The 16,029-nt window shown below is 40.5% G+C and overlaps 1 protein-coding gene across 2 annotated transcripts in view; it reads right to left on the bottom strand.

The window, feature by feature from the left end:
• Positions 1–15,418, bottom strand: part of VCL (vinculin) — a 51,541-nt gene extending 36,123 nt beyond the window's left edge. For both annotated transcript variants that reach the window (XM_057383454.1, XM_057383453.1), the window contains exon 1: positions 14,961–15,418. In XM_057383454.1, coding sequence (XP_057239437.1) covers positions 14,961–15,128 — 168 coding nt within the window. In that variant the 5' untranslated portion in view covers positions 15,129–15,418. The remainder of the gene's footprint in view (positions 1–14,960) is intronic.
• Positions 15,419–16,029: the final 611 nt, after the last annotated feature.

Raw genomic sequence — 16,029 nt, 5'->3', positions numbered from 1 at the left:
TAGGTTCACAAACAATCATGCACCCTGCTAGTGCACAGCACTGCAGTGTTGCTTTGACTCCTGAACTTTGTGTCAGACCTCAGGAATATGATTCTAAATGTATCTCATGACCCACCAGATAATAAGCCTGCTTTTTTGGAATTATTTTTCCTGCACTCATGAAACCCATGCTTTGGCAGCTACTAGATAGATAGATAGATAGATAGATAGATAGATAGATAGATAGATAGATAGATAGATATAGACAATTTTTGCTATAGCTAGCTAGGATCTTTACTCTTCAAATGAAAGCAGCATATAAGAGATGAGTCAACTCCACTCCTGTTGTTTGGGAGGAGGTTTTTGTGGAGATTTTTAACCTCAAAAAACTGTCCTAAACTCCAATGACATTTCTATTCCAAGTCCATCCATATCTTCAGCACTGTATGCCACAGACAGAACACAAGATTCCRAGCAGCTTCTGTGATGCCTCAATTAAAAAGATCTACCACTTTTCTAGTAAAATGCCTTTCAGCATTATTTTAAGCACCAATACAGGATGCACTCCCTGAATCTGTTTAAATAGAAAACCTTGCTTGTATGGCTGTAATTCAATCTTTTGAGTTGTTGCTCTTTGCAGTTGTAGCCAAGGTATAGAAACAGCATGTAAAGAACGAAAGCACTCCACATTACATTTAACAGGCAAAGTCTCAAAACATGAAGAGACCTTCATGAGTAAAATATCCGCAAAAAAGTGGGTTTGCCCTTCTAGCCTTGTGGTTAGAGACTTTGGTTGCTTTGTTTCCTACTTAGTTTTCACAAGATCYTGTTTCTTCAGATTCAACTTTACATAGCCAAGCAAATTTTGGACACATTGCAGTGTAACACAAGATAACTCAACTACTCTTTTTACAATCCAGTACTAAGGAAATGAGGAATCTTTTTTCCCCCTTGAAGATGCAGTATCTACACATTCTTATTTCAGACAGGCACTTTGTCCAGCCTCCTGCTAATACGAAACAATTATCTCAGAAACATGTATTTTTTTTTTTATAGCCAACAGTACACACGTAGAAAATCATGATTTCCACCTGGGTTTTAGATATTCTTATCTCCTAAGAAGATCTTTCCTTAACTAACTGGGAAGTGCCAGAATGATACGAAACTTCTGCTATTACGCAATGCTGGAGTGGCAATTACTCGTGGTTCCAAAAAAACTGCCCTAACACAGTAAAATGACCATAACTTCAACCCATCCATATTAATTTACAAGCTCTTTGGACATTAGAGACAAATCAGTTGAATAAAGAGTGAGCTATTTTCCCTCTTGCTCCCATCTCAAAAAAGCACAGAATAAGAGGCAGAGAAGTCAAGAAATTTAAAGGACATGGGTCACACACAAGACAGAGGGCATATATGGCCAATGAAAAAACTTTCTAGGAATGTAGCTACAGGCAGGAGGAAGAGATTGAAGTTTCCTGCCGCTTTTGGCTTTTAACCTTGTTTATAAGTCTCCTGCAAGTCCTATTTGTTACTAATTAGTAGAAGACCAGTATGCTTCAAGTTTTCTGATGAGAATTTTCTCTATGGAAAGAAAGAAGACAATGTTTTCATCGGGCCAAGTTTCTTCCTTATAACGAGTTTTGCAGTTTTTTTATCATGTCTGCTTCTACTGCAGGAAAAACAAGACCAAGTCCCTAGCCCCCATTCTTAGCCTGCTGGACATAGCAAACAGCTGCTCAGTGAGAAGGAGAAATAATTTCAGCTTCTGTAATTCTCCAAGAGTTTGTTTAAACAGACACCACAAGCACCCAGTAATATCTAACCCTTTTTACTTCTGCAGTTTGAAAGAACAAACTGCACGTATCATATCAAATAAAACACAAATAATTAAGATGGAGTTTATTGTTTGAGGGTCATTTTATTTAATTTTTTTTAAACGAAGATTCTTCTGAATGCCTATGTTGACAATACCAGTTTGACAATTTGCCAAATGCTGGAAGTGAAATTTTCCTCACAGCTTATATGATTTCCCCTGTTAAAAGGGAAGATGACCTTAGAAGAATTAGTTCTTGCAATGTTCCAGAAGCTTAATTTAAAACATCCATCATTTTAGCAAGGAGCCTAAAAATATTCCCTCATCATCATCCAGTGAACACATGAAAGCCCTGGCTGTTACACTAGCAGAGCCCCACGTTTCCCTCAAGRAATAAGCTACAGAATGAGTTTTGCTTGACAACCCCAAGTGCCACACAAAGTGACCTAGGTCCATATGCTACAAAAGTAACTTTACCATAGGACAACTCACATAAAAATCCACTACCTGGTTTATGCTTTCTTCCATGTTTTGCMAGCTTTCAGGAAGGATTGTGATACAATACTAGGAGCATTAAATCTCCCCMAAAAAATTTTGTTCACCAGTTCAATCCCATCAAGTTCCCTGTAACTTCTTTCCCAATTTCTTTAGATGTCCTGAAAAAATAAACTTAAGTATTTGCTTTAATTCTACAATGACAACAGTCTCTGCATTGTTTTTGGGAAGAAGCTATGGCAGCAAAGAGAAGCAAAACAGGACTTGGCTGTTTATCTTGGTTCTTGTCAGTCACAGTATTTTAAATGCAACCCACACGGTCTTTACTTACACTATCAAGAACATCCAGTTGYCAGTATTCCAATTTATTTCACTCAGCACTTTTAGAAATCCAGGTGTTGAAGTGAATGTTTATCACACCTTAACCCTTAGCTACCATAATCCATGTTGTAAATGTGCCACAACAGGATTRTGTACATGCTGGCATAGCAGCCTAGCGTCAGACTTCGTCAGACGCAAGTCAAAGAGCTTTGGGATACATCATTAAATTCTTTTGTCTYATCTAAATTCACAAGTCACTCAAAAATTATCATATGCAAATAACTTCCAGTAAAGACAGGATTTTTTCCAAATTGTGAACAGAAAAGTCATGCAATGTCAAAGTGTTTTTTAAAAAAATCAGAGTGAACAGGTTTACAGGTCACTCATCACAATTTCATTCTTCTCATACAGTAAGACTGAAAAAAGTGAGTCTTAAGCTACAATTCTTTCAAAACCACAGAATTCTGTTTTTCTTTCAAAGGTTCTCAGAAGCCTTAACAAAACAAATTTCCAATACCTTCATCATTCTACTCATCTTGAACCATAGATGGGATTGATATGTCACTTGCAATTAGTGAGCTTACCACTGGTTAAAGAAGCTTCAGAATTTTCTACTTCTCTGTAGGGAAACAGGCCAATAAGAGATTGAAAAAAAAATCCAAAGAAATGTGCAGCTAAATTCACCTCCTGCTTTTAGTTCACACCAAATGAACAATGCACATATACCAGCAGTGTATCAGTCATGAATTTTCCTTGAAGCCAGGCATGACACCAAAGAGACTGCTGAATCAGAGCATATCTATTTGTCCTTCCAGTTAGCATGGAAGCTGTGCACTGACTCCTGCTTTTCTCAGGATTGCCCTGGAGACTGCATTCCAGGCATAGCAAGGTGCAATTTCAAAGTCATCTGGCAAACAAATTGGAACACACCAGCCATCTGGTCCCCAACAGCAACAAACTGACCTACCTGTCTACACTGGCAATTAAGAAAAATTTAACTGGCTTAAGGCTAAGGAAATCCTGTTGTCCGCACAAAATACAGAACTACGAGAAAAGAACCACATGGAAAACAGAAACCAGCATCATTTGGATACCAAATCATGCAGAGTTAGTACCTACTAATTTTTTTTTTTTTTACCAGTACAGAGCTGAGGCCTGGATGGCTTGGCTAATTACGGGCTAATTAATTTAACAGAAGGGTAAAAACCACAAACTGATTATGTGAGACTTTTTACAGAACTATTATAATTTGGAAATAAGTTCTTTTAYCAAGAGAAGAGTTTATTTTTCCAAACCACTACTTCAAGTTAAAATTACTTTAGGACATTATAATTCTTCTTCAGTCAAGTAACATAATTCATGTAAGTCATCTCTGACCCTTGGGCATATACAAAACTCACCAGGAAAAAAAAAAGATACAGCAACTGTAGTCTACAATTATCCACCTTCTGTAGCACACTGGACAATTTGTCTTTCATAAGTCTCATTTTACTTGACTAACAGTTAATTCTAGTGTACACTAAGTTTATGGTGTAAATCATTGCTCACCTGTTAAATGCAATCTTATAATTAGCTACAACAGTATCTTGTTACATTAAAGAGAATTTAACTAGATGTGGTAGGCTGTTCTCCAAGGGACAGTACTCATTCACARCGCCATTGAAAACATGTCAGAAACTTGGTATCATTTTCAGCTTGATTTTGCTTTCTGTGTCCATGACCCCTTATACCATCTCTGCAAGGAATTCAGCATGTAGAAGATTAYTCGCTTATGTGCAGCCACCACAAAGAATTTGCAAAGTCCTTAAAAGCAGCCATCAGCAGAAAGAACTGATAGATTAAATTAAAAATCAAATGAAGTAGTGTCTGATGCAGCATTAATTCCAGCTGTTAAAATTAGGTTTTAATAAATCTTAAGCTTACTACATAACCTATATAGCTAACTATATAACCTTAACCTCTTAAGCTTACTATATATAACTATATAACMTATAACAAACCACAATAACATCAAMAAAAGCTTTAAAAACAACTACTTTCAACAGCATTTGCTATTTCTTTATTGACTCATCATGAAAGACTATATACTTTGAAGAGAATAATAGAAACTACATACCTTGAAGAGGGTTTGGGTTTTCTGTAGTAAAAGCTTATAAACTATGGCATAGAAGCACATGTTCCCAGTGTAGTCAAAACCTTCTAYTAAGGGATGACATAACCAATAAGAGCAGTGTAATCCAATTCCTAGTCAGTGATTCTTCTGAGAATTTTTATCATTTAATTCATTCTACAGATCTAATTTCTCTCTCAGAACAATTATTATTTTCCATGCATCTAGAGTAGATTTTCCTCTTAGCCACTTTCACATTCAGCATTCAGCTGCTAAAACCTATTTCCACCCAAATCACTGCTGAAGCCACTCTACTTCTCAAACAATGATTTGAGCTAACGTTAATATACACTACATTCTATTTCTCYATGTTCACTCAATTACAACACTATGAAAGCTTTACTCTTACCCTTGTAGTCCCTACTGGAATGCCTAGTTCACATCATACTGAAATCTGTGGTGATTTTCTTTATACCAGTGGRTTTGTTTGGCCCTGTTACTGCAGACAGTGGATTCTGCACATGCTTGACAGGATGGACAGACTTTATCAGCAGTAGTAGCTTCATGTTAGAACTACTCAATTGTCTGTTGAAACCATGCAGGAAAATCAGGTAATATAAGCAAGCAGCTTGAAGGTTACAGTCCAATGTCATATAAATATCTAGGCAAAAACTGCTTCTTTAGTTAAATTCCCATAATTGGCAAAGCCGTTCAAAATCTGGGTTCATCTCATGCATTCAAAAGGAATAAGCCTAGTCATTGTTAGTTCAGCAGTTGTAGAGAAGCAAAGCCTCTATAAAAGGTGTTCAAAACTAATCTTTAAATTTGATGTAATCATAAAGAGACATCAGAAAGTTCAATTTCTTTAAAACAGCAGCATTTTTTTCCTTCTCTGCAATTTATTAGCATTTTAGAGCTCCATCACGCCAGGCACATTACAAAGATAGAAATCATCCATTTCACATATAACAGTAAACCATGGCAATGTCACATTATAACAATTTGGACAAATAACTCCACAATAGGAAAAATATATTAAAGGGCCATCCATTTCCAATTATTAAAATCCTCTTACAAGTGTAATAAACAKTAATGAAAAAGCTTTAAAGCTTGGTGAAATAAATACATTAGAGATGAAGTTTCTGTACCAGTTACAATTACATAGTTAGGAAAAGGAATATCAGTATTACTGCAAATCCAACTAAAAGCAACTCCTATAACAGGAAGCTACACTTGCTCCCAACAATTTGTCCTATTTGAAGAAGTTGCTCCCAATTTAATAGCAACAGAACAGAAGAGAACCACTTTTCTCAACAATCATTATACYATGCTAAAAAGAAATACAAGGTTTTGGGCCACCTAGCAAGCTAGCAGGAACATCTATCCAGAGAAAGGAATTGCACTCAGTTGTGAGAGCAAATGCTAGATCCATCAAGTTTACAAATGCTTTCAGTTTGTTACCTCCATTGTCACACAGGAACCAAGAAACTTACAGATATTTTGGTGATCATGATTAAAAAGCCACATGCAGAAAAGTTTACCCTTTGCGACAAAAAAGTGCAAGACAAACACATAAATATCTGCTGCAACAATGCTTTGTAGCATTAGTGGCTACTCTGGGGTCACAAAATATCTTTAGCATTTCACTACTCTGAGTAGCTGGAGAACAAGGCAGATATTCCAACAATATCCCCCCAGTCCGCTCCAAATTGCCAGAACAAAGCTGTTATGCAAGAAATTTGCTTGCACTTGACAGATAAAACACTTTATATTCCGTGGCTTTGAATTACAATCATTGCTGATGTCAAGCTGGGGAGAGAAGGAAAAAAAAAGAAAAAATATCAACACAAAGATACATTCCTTCCTTCCTGGTGCTTGGGGGGTGGGCTGGGCTCAGCTGGTCTGMCAGCTCAAGTTCCAGTGGAACCTGGTCTGAGAGCTAAGGAATGCAGGTTTGGCCAGCATTAACTGAAGAGAAACTAAAGAAAGGACATGCTATTATGTTTTTATTTCTCAGAAAAAAGCTGAAGTCTAACTCAAACCTACCAAAAATTTACTGAGGTTCCCACTCCCCATCCTTGGGATTTTTTTGAGAAATAGGGAGCTTTTTATAGGTGTGACAAAGACTCAAAAAGCACTTCACATGCTACAGTTAAACCAGTAATTTGGCAACTACTAGCCCGTCACAATCCATTTTTTTTGTCATTGTATCAGGACAAGCTAAATAAAAAGTGATCTTTTTGCTACTACTCTGTAGTTCGAGAGAAACCTCATTTATTCATCTCTRCTATTCAGCACAACCATTGTGCTGCAAAAGCTGCAAAGACAGCTAGGCTTGTGAAAGTGATTTTTACTGTAGTCCAAACACTAGTCAGTTTGTTAGCTCGCCTAAAAACCCGYGGGAGTCAGGCAGTAATTTGAGAAAACAGTCACAGAGCCCACTCCGTACTTGAAAGAAAACTTATTATCAAGTATAAAAACAAAAGCTTTTGAAGACCTAGCTGAAGGACAAATAGATACCTGWATACACAGAGATTGAAATGTAAAACATCTTTGTGATTAATCCTGACCAAAGTTACAAAAACCCCTGTGATTTTAATAGCAAACAGTCACACCAAAACAAGTTAAACATCCAGTAACTTCCATCTGGATGCTCAATGCAGCAATCTTTTTCTAGTGGTAACTCTTTAGATAAATATTTAGTCCATCAGACACTTCAGTTTTAAARTACAGTTTTGTGTACTTCCCCTAAGCAAGTACACAAATGTATGTTATCAACTTACAATGTTTCCAAAGTTTAAATAGGAAGGTGCCACCTTGCATACAGCTAACATATTAAATGTTCCACTCAGTTAGTAACTACTATATCCCATATTGAGCTGAAGAGTTTAACCATTCATTGCCTATGCACAGATAGGTATTACACTCATTTATAAGTCCATTTGTTCTAACTGTAAGTTTGTGGTCACCAGGAACCAAGTCCATCCAAAAACTCTGGCAGCTCACAACATATCTGTGTCTCACATGTACTGACTATCAGTCTACTTAAAGCCTGCATAAGAGAAGAAAGTTTTATTAATGCTTCCCTCATATAAAACAGTTGCAATATGTAGCSTCTTTCAAACTCAGGAAAAGGTTGGAAAAGAGCAGAGGAATCAACAAAGCTGGAATAACTCAAGGTATAGATGACAGCTCTTAACAGCTTCCCTGCTTGACAGGAAGAGTCAGACTTCTGAAACTGAAGAGCTGATACCCAGCAAATGGCTGAAAGATGTAACTGGGCCAGGAAGTTGCTATGGACTTTCCTGGCTCAGCCTTTAACAAACTTCCCATTTTGATGGGAAACCCATTCAAAAAAAAAAGGCTGAGAACTTTCATTACAGTTTGCYACCATACAATAACTTAACTAAGGTGACCAGAGTGCCTTTCATCAGTTCAGAGGTGAAGAACTAACCACCATTTTTCTTACTGTTACTATGGCACTTGTGTGACTGTATTTATTCATGAAAATTAATGACCACAGCTATTTTCTTGTGTTTTTGTAGCATTTCAGGAGGGACAGGCTTGTCTTTAGTTGATGCTAAGGTTCAGCTACTAAAATGGAGTTCAAATTGAATACCATTGTGTGTCACTATTCCCACAAAGGAAGTTGAACACTGAGCAATGAGACCAGAASAGCTGCAATAATCAAATATTTTAAGCTACACACACAAAGATATCTGAGCATAAAGCTTGGAAAGTTAATCAAAGCAATACTTTCTCAGATCTGTTATTCWTTGTTTATATACCAGGTATACCTGAGGACAAAGATTAAGAACAATATTTGCTGAAATCAAATCTTTTTAGGCCATCACAAAAAATCAGTTTAATATGAAAACTGCCTGTATATTTCCTTTCTCAGACTGCAAGCTCTAATTATCTTTTATTGATAGATACAGATTGAGGAGCCAAAGGCAGGAGGCACTCTGCTGTTAGAAACAGAGAGGAATCGATTGGGAACACCAATGTCRGATGGAGTGACCATTAGATGATGTAATTAAGAATCCTGAAAGGAAGAAACTAAACAAACCAGAGCCTGAGCTTCAGAATAGACTTTAGTCTCTTCAGGGCCCTAACTGGAAAAATTACATGGGATACAGTCTTACAAGCTCAGGAGAGGTGGTTGATTTTCAAGGATCACCTACTCCAAGCTGGTTCATCTGGTTAGCATGAATGAAAATCAAAAGTGGCAGGAGGCCTGCCTGAATGAACAGAAGGCTCCTGCCAGGAGGAATAGAGACATTAGCTGAGCACGCAGGGATGGGGTCCATCCCAAAGTCTGTCTAGAGCYGAACCTAGTGAGAAGCATGAAAGACAACAAAAAGTGTTGGTGTAAATACAGCAGCAAAATAAAAACAGGTAAAATGTGGGCCTGCTGTGGGATAGGTGTGGGTGTCTGATTACAGCACACAATATATGTTATACTCAAAGCCTTATTTATCTCTGTCTTTTCTGAGAATGTCTGCCTTCAGCAACCCCAGGTCCCCAAGATACACTGAGAGCTTGGCATCAGGAAAATTTCTATTTGGTGAAAKAAGTTACATTTGCTATTCTGTGGGTGTAGCCATTGATGAAAACTGCAATGCAACATTATTACAATASGTCTCTTCATAAGTAACCTAGGCCAACACCAACAGAAACAGCTTGTTTCTCTTCTCCACTCTCTACTCCAGAAACCCAACATGAATCATCAGTTTCCTACCCTACCCATGAAGTCAGGGTACTGGGAAACTGTTCCAACAAATGTTTTCTCAGTGAGAGAAAGATATCATCATCAACTAGGAATCAATGAGCTGACCGTTTCAGAAACTCTGGAAAGCATTTGATAATGAAGAGGTTTTCAGTTTTTTGCTTCTGTCCCCCTCCATTAGCCACTATTGTTATCCACTGCTCATTATTCATATTGTAAATAACTCTCCTGAAGCGTCAGAATATTGACTTCTGAATAAGAGATTAGTTACAAAGTGAGTTGTTCAATATATTTTGACACAAATCTTTGGTTCTAATCTCAGGTTATGGGCAAGTACGAGTCATACCTCAGTACACTTCAACTATTAGGCAAAGTAAGCAAAGGAAAGATTTGCCCCTTTATTGATTCTCTAGTCAGTTTTTCATATTCTCACAGAAGCACTAATGCCTGGTTTACCCCAGGGACAAACTAGACCTACTTCAAAGTATTATGCACATAGGGTCATGCCACCATTCCCYCCAGTTCAGTTGTGAGCTGCCAGGCTTGTGCTTGTAAAAGATACTTATTGGTGAAATATTTGTAACTGGAAAGAAGATCTAGCCTTGATTTTGTTCTTTCATCTCCCCATGCAGCAAGCCATCTTGTATCCACAAAGTAYCCTCTGAAATGAAGATAGCTGCAGTATCCACTCATCTGTCRTGTATTTCCATGGCTCAACACACATTGGTACTTTAGACTCCAATTACAGGAGATTATATAGAGTCAATCCTTTCTCACCTATTGTCATAAAAATTAATTAAGAAATTATTCAACAGAACATTTCAATTAATGTAGTGGATAAACCTTTAGCAGTTACACAGTTACAGAAAACTGTTCAAACTTAGTAACAATACTCCTATTGCTGTGTTTAAAGAAAAATGTCAGGAAGGCTAYCACTTTTCAGAAATTAAGAACTGTGGCTGCAGAAGCAAATGCTTCTCAGCATTTGACTGAGCAAGTGATAGAATATAATTTGGGCACTAAAGAAAAAAAAATACTACATACTGTTAAGGTCTAATTTGCAACTCTGACTTCCTTGTCAGTGTGAGTAGTATTAAGCCAGTAAGACTTAGTAAGACAATGCAGTCAGAAACAAGAGCTTAGGAGAAACACACCCAAGAGTACAACAGAGAAGCAGGGATATAAAGCTAATCTTCATTATATGCAAAGCCACTACCAAAATTAACTACTACTCAAGGCATGAACTGACTAGGACTGGCCTATTCTCTCCYTTGAAAAATCAACTGGCATCATTTCCAGTACCTASCATTAAGACCACATTGGCAAACACATCTTAAAACCTCTATTTGGATCTACCCCCACCCAGTCCTCTCAAAGATTTGTTTCATCAATACAGACTTTAACTATATGGGGAAGGGGAAAACACTTGTAAATTACTCCATTTATGTTATAAAGGTACACATTTCTGAACCATATTTTGTTTGGCGATTTTTTATCTACCTCTAAAAAGAGTGCCACTTCTACAGTCCAGTATCACTATGAGGAGAAAAGTATTTTCTTGTTTCAAAGTACAAAGCAAAACTACAATTCTCTCTAAAGCTACCAGGCATCAAGAAGAATAAATTGCTAAAAACACCAGCCCTTAACACGGGTTTAACTCCTCCCATACTGGTGTAATTGACTCATGCAGCAGAAAGYATACAGTAACTTTTCCAGAGCAGGAGTGGTATTCACCAGAGTCTTGGCATATGGAACTTTTTAGCCCAAATGCCACTTAAAGACTATTCATCCCACAATAATAGATTCAGTTTTTATGTCCAAAAAAGCAAGCTGCATATGAGGAGATATTCACCATCTCTGTGCACATTTAAAGGAGGRGAGAACAAAAGACTCCTTTTAAAGCTGATGGAGGAGAGTGGTATAAATTAAGTATCCAAACTCAATAACAGAACAAAGAGATTATTCCATTCAAATCAGAAACTAATTAATCACTTATGCAAAGATGATTCCTAACAGATAAAAGCAAGAAAGACATTTATGATGTGCTTTTGTTATTACAAAGTTGCTTTCTGTCTGATTAATCACTCTTCTCCCAGGCCCTCCTATGCACACACCCTAATGGGGTTTATCCTCTTTCTCAGAGCATATGGCCACAGTTCCCACAATATGGCAAATGATCCCTGAGGAAATTGCTGTACACTGAATTAGGATATTCTAGCTCAAAAAGAAAAAAAAATATATATTATTTGTAAAACACCATTCACTACTTTCTATTACTCATTGTTAGATAAGACCTAGAAAGCTGTAGTGAAAAGTCTTATTCTCTCGAGATCTTCAAGCCTATTCTAGTTTTCATTCATTTGTTACTCTGTTTGAGTTAGGTAGAGCTCAGATGATCTGCTCTTTTGACCATTTCTTTCAGTGTCAATATGTAACAATATAATAAACTGGTGACGGGGAGGCATAGATCTGTACATGTCCCATGACAAGTTACAAATATCAAGAAAAAAGTGCACACAACCACCACTAATATAGTCAAAACAAACAYTAAGCATCACAGTTTAAAAAAGGACTGATTTAGTACATTCATAGTATTGTGGTATCTGAAGCCTCTCCCTCAAATTCTTGGCTCCAGTCAAAGTTGATTTCTGTGCAAAAAAAGATTCTAATGCTTACCTCCACATACTGTATTTTTGCACAGGCATCAAGGACTTTATCCCACAGTTAAGAAATTTCACCAAAATGCTTTAAAACAATGTGAGAATTACTACGCAGAAGCTATTCCCCAACAGAATAATCARGATGCAGTGGAATTAAACTTGCACATTGCAAGTCTTCCTTTGGTAGTTTACCACAGGAAAGACCAACTTGTAAAGATTATGTTAATGAAATAACTTCAACAATGACTTGGCCTATCTCCTCCCCAAGATTACTTTAAAATTAGATTCTGACAAGAAGGTATCTCTGTGATAGGTCTTCTTGAGTGCGCCAACTTTACATTCAAAAAGGCCATGTAATTTATGATGGCTTCAGGCAAACATTAAAATACAGCATAAACATGAATGACAGAAAGTACAGAAATGCATGCTGAAGGAATGAAGTCTCTAGTCAGGATAYGTAGGAGGAAGACTCCCTTTTGAGCCATCTAATAGTCCTAATTTAAGAATCTCATATCTATCAACCTCTGTTCCATATTGAATAGTGTATTGTGCTAACTCCATCTCAGAGTGTTCAAGTTTTTGTACACAGACCCTTCCTCATAGCCATATAGTCTTTTCCTAGCCCATTTCCCCTCACAGTGCATCTTCCAGGCCTTCCACAAGAATGGGTCTCAACACTTCAAACATTGCTACCAGCAGTTACATACAGGCACAACTGTTAATTAAATACTGCATTTTCCAAACTGCAGAATCTTAACTATAGGTTGGGCAGCTGTATAGTAGTGCTGCTGTGCATGGAAAATTTATCACCAAAAACTCTGCTCATCAGTACTTTCCTTTATGTACTTCGTGATCCTCACACTACACGAAGAATCCTGAGCAGACAGCAGCACAACGAGCCATTACTCTCTTGGTTGTATTCCATCTTTGCTGTCACCTGGGAAGCCACCAGAAGACCCTGCCTGCACAAATACTGCTCCTGTGAAACTGCTCTTTCACAAATCACCTTTACACTTCAAAATCATGCGTTACCAGGTAATCTGGATTACACCACTTCTATTTGCTTTTTTCTGAATTACACAGAAAAAAATAATTCAACAATCTTTCCTTTTATTTAGCTAGCAGACAGAAAAAAGAAAACCAGAGGCTTCCAAAACAGTCCAAAATGAAAGAAGAGCTGAAATTGTCAAGCTGCAGAAGGAAATTATTTCTGTTTCTGCATTCCTCTAATAAATGAGACTTTATCAGAAAAAGTTTCTTATGACAGAAAGGTGGGGCAGGGAAAAAGTCAYACAACCCAGTGTTGCAGGGCTTGCTCAGAGAAGCAAAGCATTATTCCGTCTTCCTTTCAAGGAAAAGTATTTCATATACACAGGCTTCACACCCTTACAGCCAAAACACCTATTACATCAGTGAATTGCTGCAGAATGATTGTTCTTCATGAAAAGGAGAATGCCTGCTATAGTCAGCAAGAAGCACAAGTAYTCTAGGCAGCCTGTAGTATTTACAGTAATGGGGCCAAGAGCTGTAGCAAACTGCAAAACCTCAAAGTGGCAAGTTATTCTAGCAGTAGCAAGTACTACAGGCCAAAACGTGATAAACACATCACATACATTAGTCATCTTGACAGTTTCTTATGCCCACAAGCCTCATGAGTTCAGTGCATTAACACATTGGGTAGCAGTGACAGTATTTTAACTGTGCATAGCTATACATTTTAAGGCAGTTTACTGGCAAGGTATATTTCTGGCCAGGAATTACTTCAGAATTTTACAGGATTCTAAATGAGCAAGCAACATGTGATRTTCAAAAATGAACTCAGTATCTGTAAGCAAGCTTAACAAAGGTGCAAGGTAAGTATTACCAGGTAATTCTTAATGCAGTAGAAGAGTATGCACTGTCACAGTGCTTTCTATATCAAAGAAATCATTTCTGCCTTGCAACAGTTCGTTATTCTTTTGTTGATTATAGAAGTGCTAACACAACTGAAACATTTCAAATATATTAGTCACTTGCACTTCTCAAACTGCAGTGTCCATATTCTGCAAGTACTCAGATCTTAAAGTGACATGCTGCACATAACTGCTTTCAAGAAGTCGAGAGTCAAGCCAAATTTCCGTCACCTTTAGCTTCCCACAAGCAAACAGTACCTCACACTCCAGGCTATGTAACAAGAACAATTTACAGKGCCAGACTTGGCCTGGAAACCAGAGGTCTGTGCTGCCTCAACTCCTGCACTGATAAGGAACGGACAGCCTTCACCAATTCAAAAATGAAACCCAAATGCCGGAGAGGTTTGGGCTTTGTTATTGGTTGGGTTTGGGTTTTTTAGGATAGGCTCGCGTCAAGTAAGTATTTTGCCTTTTATAGTTCATACACTTAAAATAGGAGTTTCCTAGGCAGCAAAAAACCACACAGCGTATCAGAGCCATCTGTGAGGCGTTTCGGGGCGGGTTATGAACAGCAGCAACTACCGCGCTCTACTGCACTTTAATGTGATGCCGCTCCTCAGGTGGGCAAAGGCTTCTTCGCTCCGAGMCGGTGAGCAACCCGCTGGTGGGACAACTCACTGCTCCGCAGCACGGCTCTCCCGGYTCCTTCGCCGGCCGGGGCAGGCAAACACGAAGGCGGCTTCCAGGCGGGAGCCGCAGAGGTCCAGACAGCCTTCCAACTTAACCCCTTGCCGGGCCCCGCCGCCGCGCCGGCCAGTCCTCACGGGCCAGGGGCCGAGACACCTGTCCGCGACAGCCCGGGCCGGGCGGGCGCGGCCGGACTCCCAAGTTGGCCCCGGCGGCCAAAGTCGCTCCCGGGAGAAGGCGCCGAGGAGGCGGGCCGGCCGCCACTACTCACCCGCACCAGGTTGCTGACAGCGGCCTGCACGGCCGACACGGGGGCGGTGAGGTCCGGGATAGCCTTTCCGTCCACCTCCCCCTCCTCGTGCATGATGACCAGATGGGAGATCTGCTGGGCCACCGGCTCCAGGATGCTCTCGATGGTGCGCGTGTGGAAGACGGGCATGGCGGCGGCGGGGTGGGGGGCCGGGGCCCGAACTCAGCACAAACTCCTGGCAAACTCTGTCCCCGCGGGCTAGCGCCCCACAGAGAAAGCCGCGGCCTCCGCGCCAAGAGGAAACGGAGGAAGAAGAGGAAACCAAAGGACCACTCGGACCTCCCCTCGCCCCAGAGCGGAGTACGGCACACGGAGAAGGGGCCGCCGGCTCAGACTCGCGGAGGCGGGACTCGAACTCGCTGCCCTCGTGCCACCCGCTGGCAGAGCCCACCSCACTGGCGCCGCTCCTCAGCCAGGCGGCGGCTTTTCAACCGCCACAGCCCGCCCCTCCCGCGGCTCCCGCCCCCGGCCGCCTCGCCCAATGGCGGAGCCGGGATCGCCTTTCCCAGTGGCGCAACGCCGCGTCCATCAACATTCCAGAGCCTCCTTTCCCCTCCGCCCCCTGCCTTTYCCGCACCACACGCCTTCCCAACCAAGCTTGGTTGCGCGGGCGCTAGTTTCCCAGAGTCGAGATGACGTCAGACATTCTGGTGTCCATATAAGGAGACGATTAATGCCAGAGCGCTGGGATAACGGGGGACGAGGGCGGCGGGATTCCTGCGCCACGCCCGCCGCCGGCCCAAGTTCGCTCCGTTGGGCTAAGGCGGAGCGTGACCGAGCGGGCGGCTGTGTAGAGCTGGTGCTGGGGCGGGGGTGGCCGAGGGGAGGCAGCGCTCCTGGCCGGACCCGCTGTCCCCGGGCGTTACTTAGGGCGCGCCCCTTGGTGCGGGTCGTGCGCTCTCCCCGCAGCGGGCCCGGCGCGGCCCGCCCTGGGCGCGGCCCCAACCGCTTCCGCCCCCGCTGAGGAAAAGTGGCGAGAGGCTGCGGGCGCCACTTCTCGCCCGCGCCCCGCCTCAGGTGGGAAGGGCTG

Source organism: Malurus melanocephalus, unplaced genomic scaffold (assembly GCF_030028575.1).
Source record: "Malurus melanocephalus ecotype Western Australia unplaced genomic scaffold, MMel_1.1 scaffold_634, whole genome shotgun sequence".
Lineage (NCBI taxonomy): Eukaryota > Metazoa > Chordata > Aves > Passeriformes > Maluridae > Malurus > Malurus melanocephalus.
This window is presented reverse-complemented; position numbering and strand designations above follow the sequence as displayed.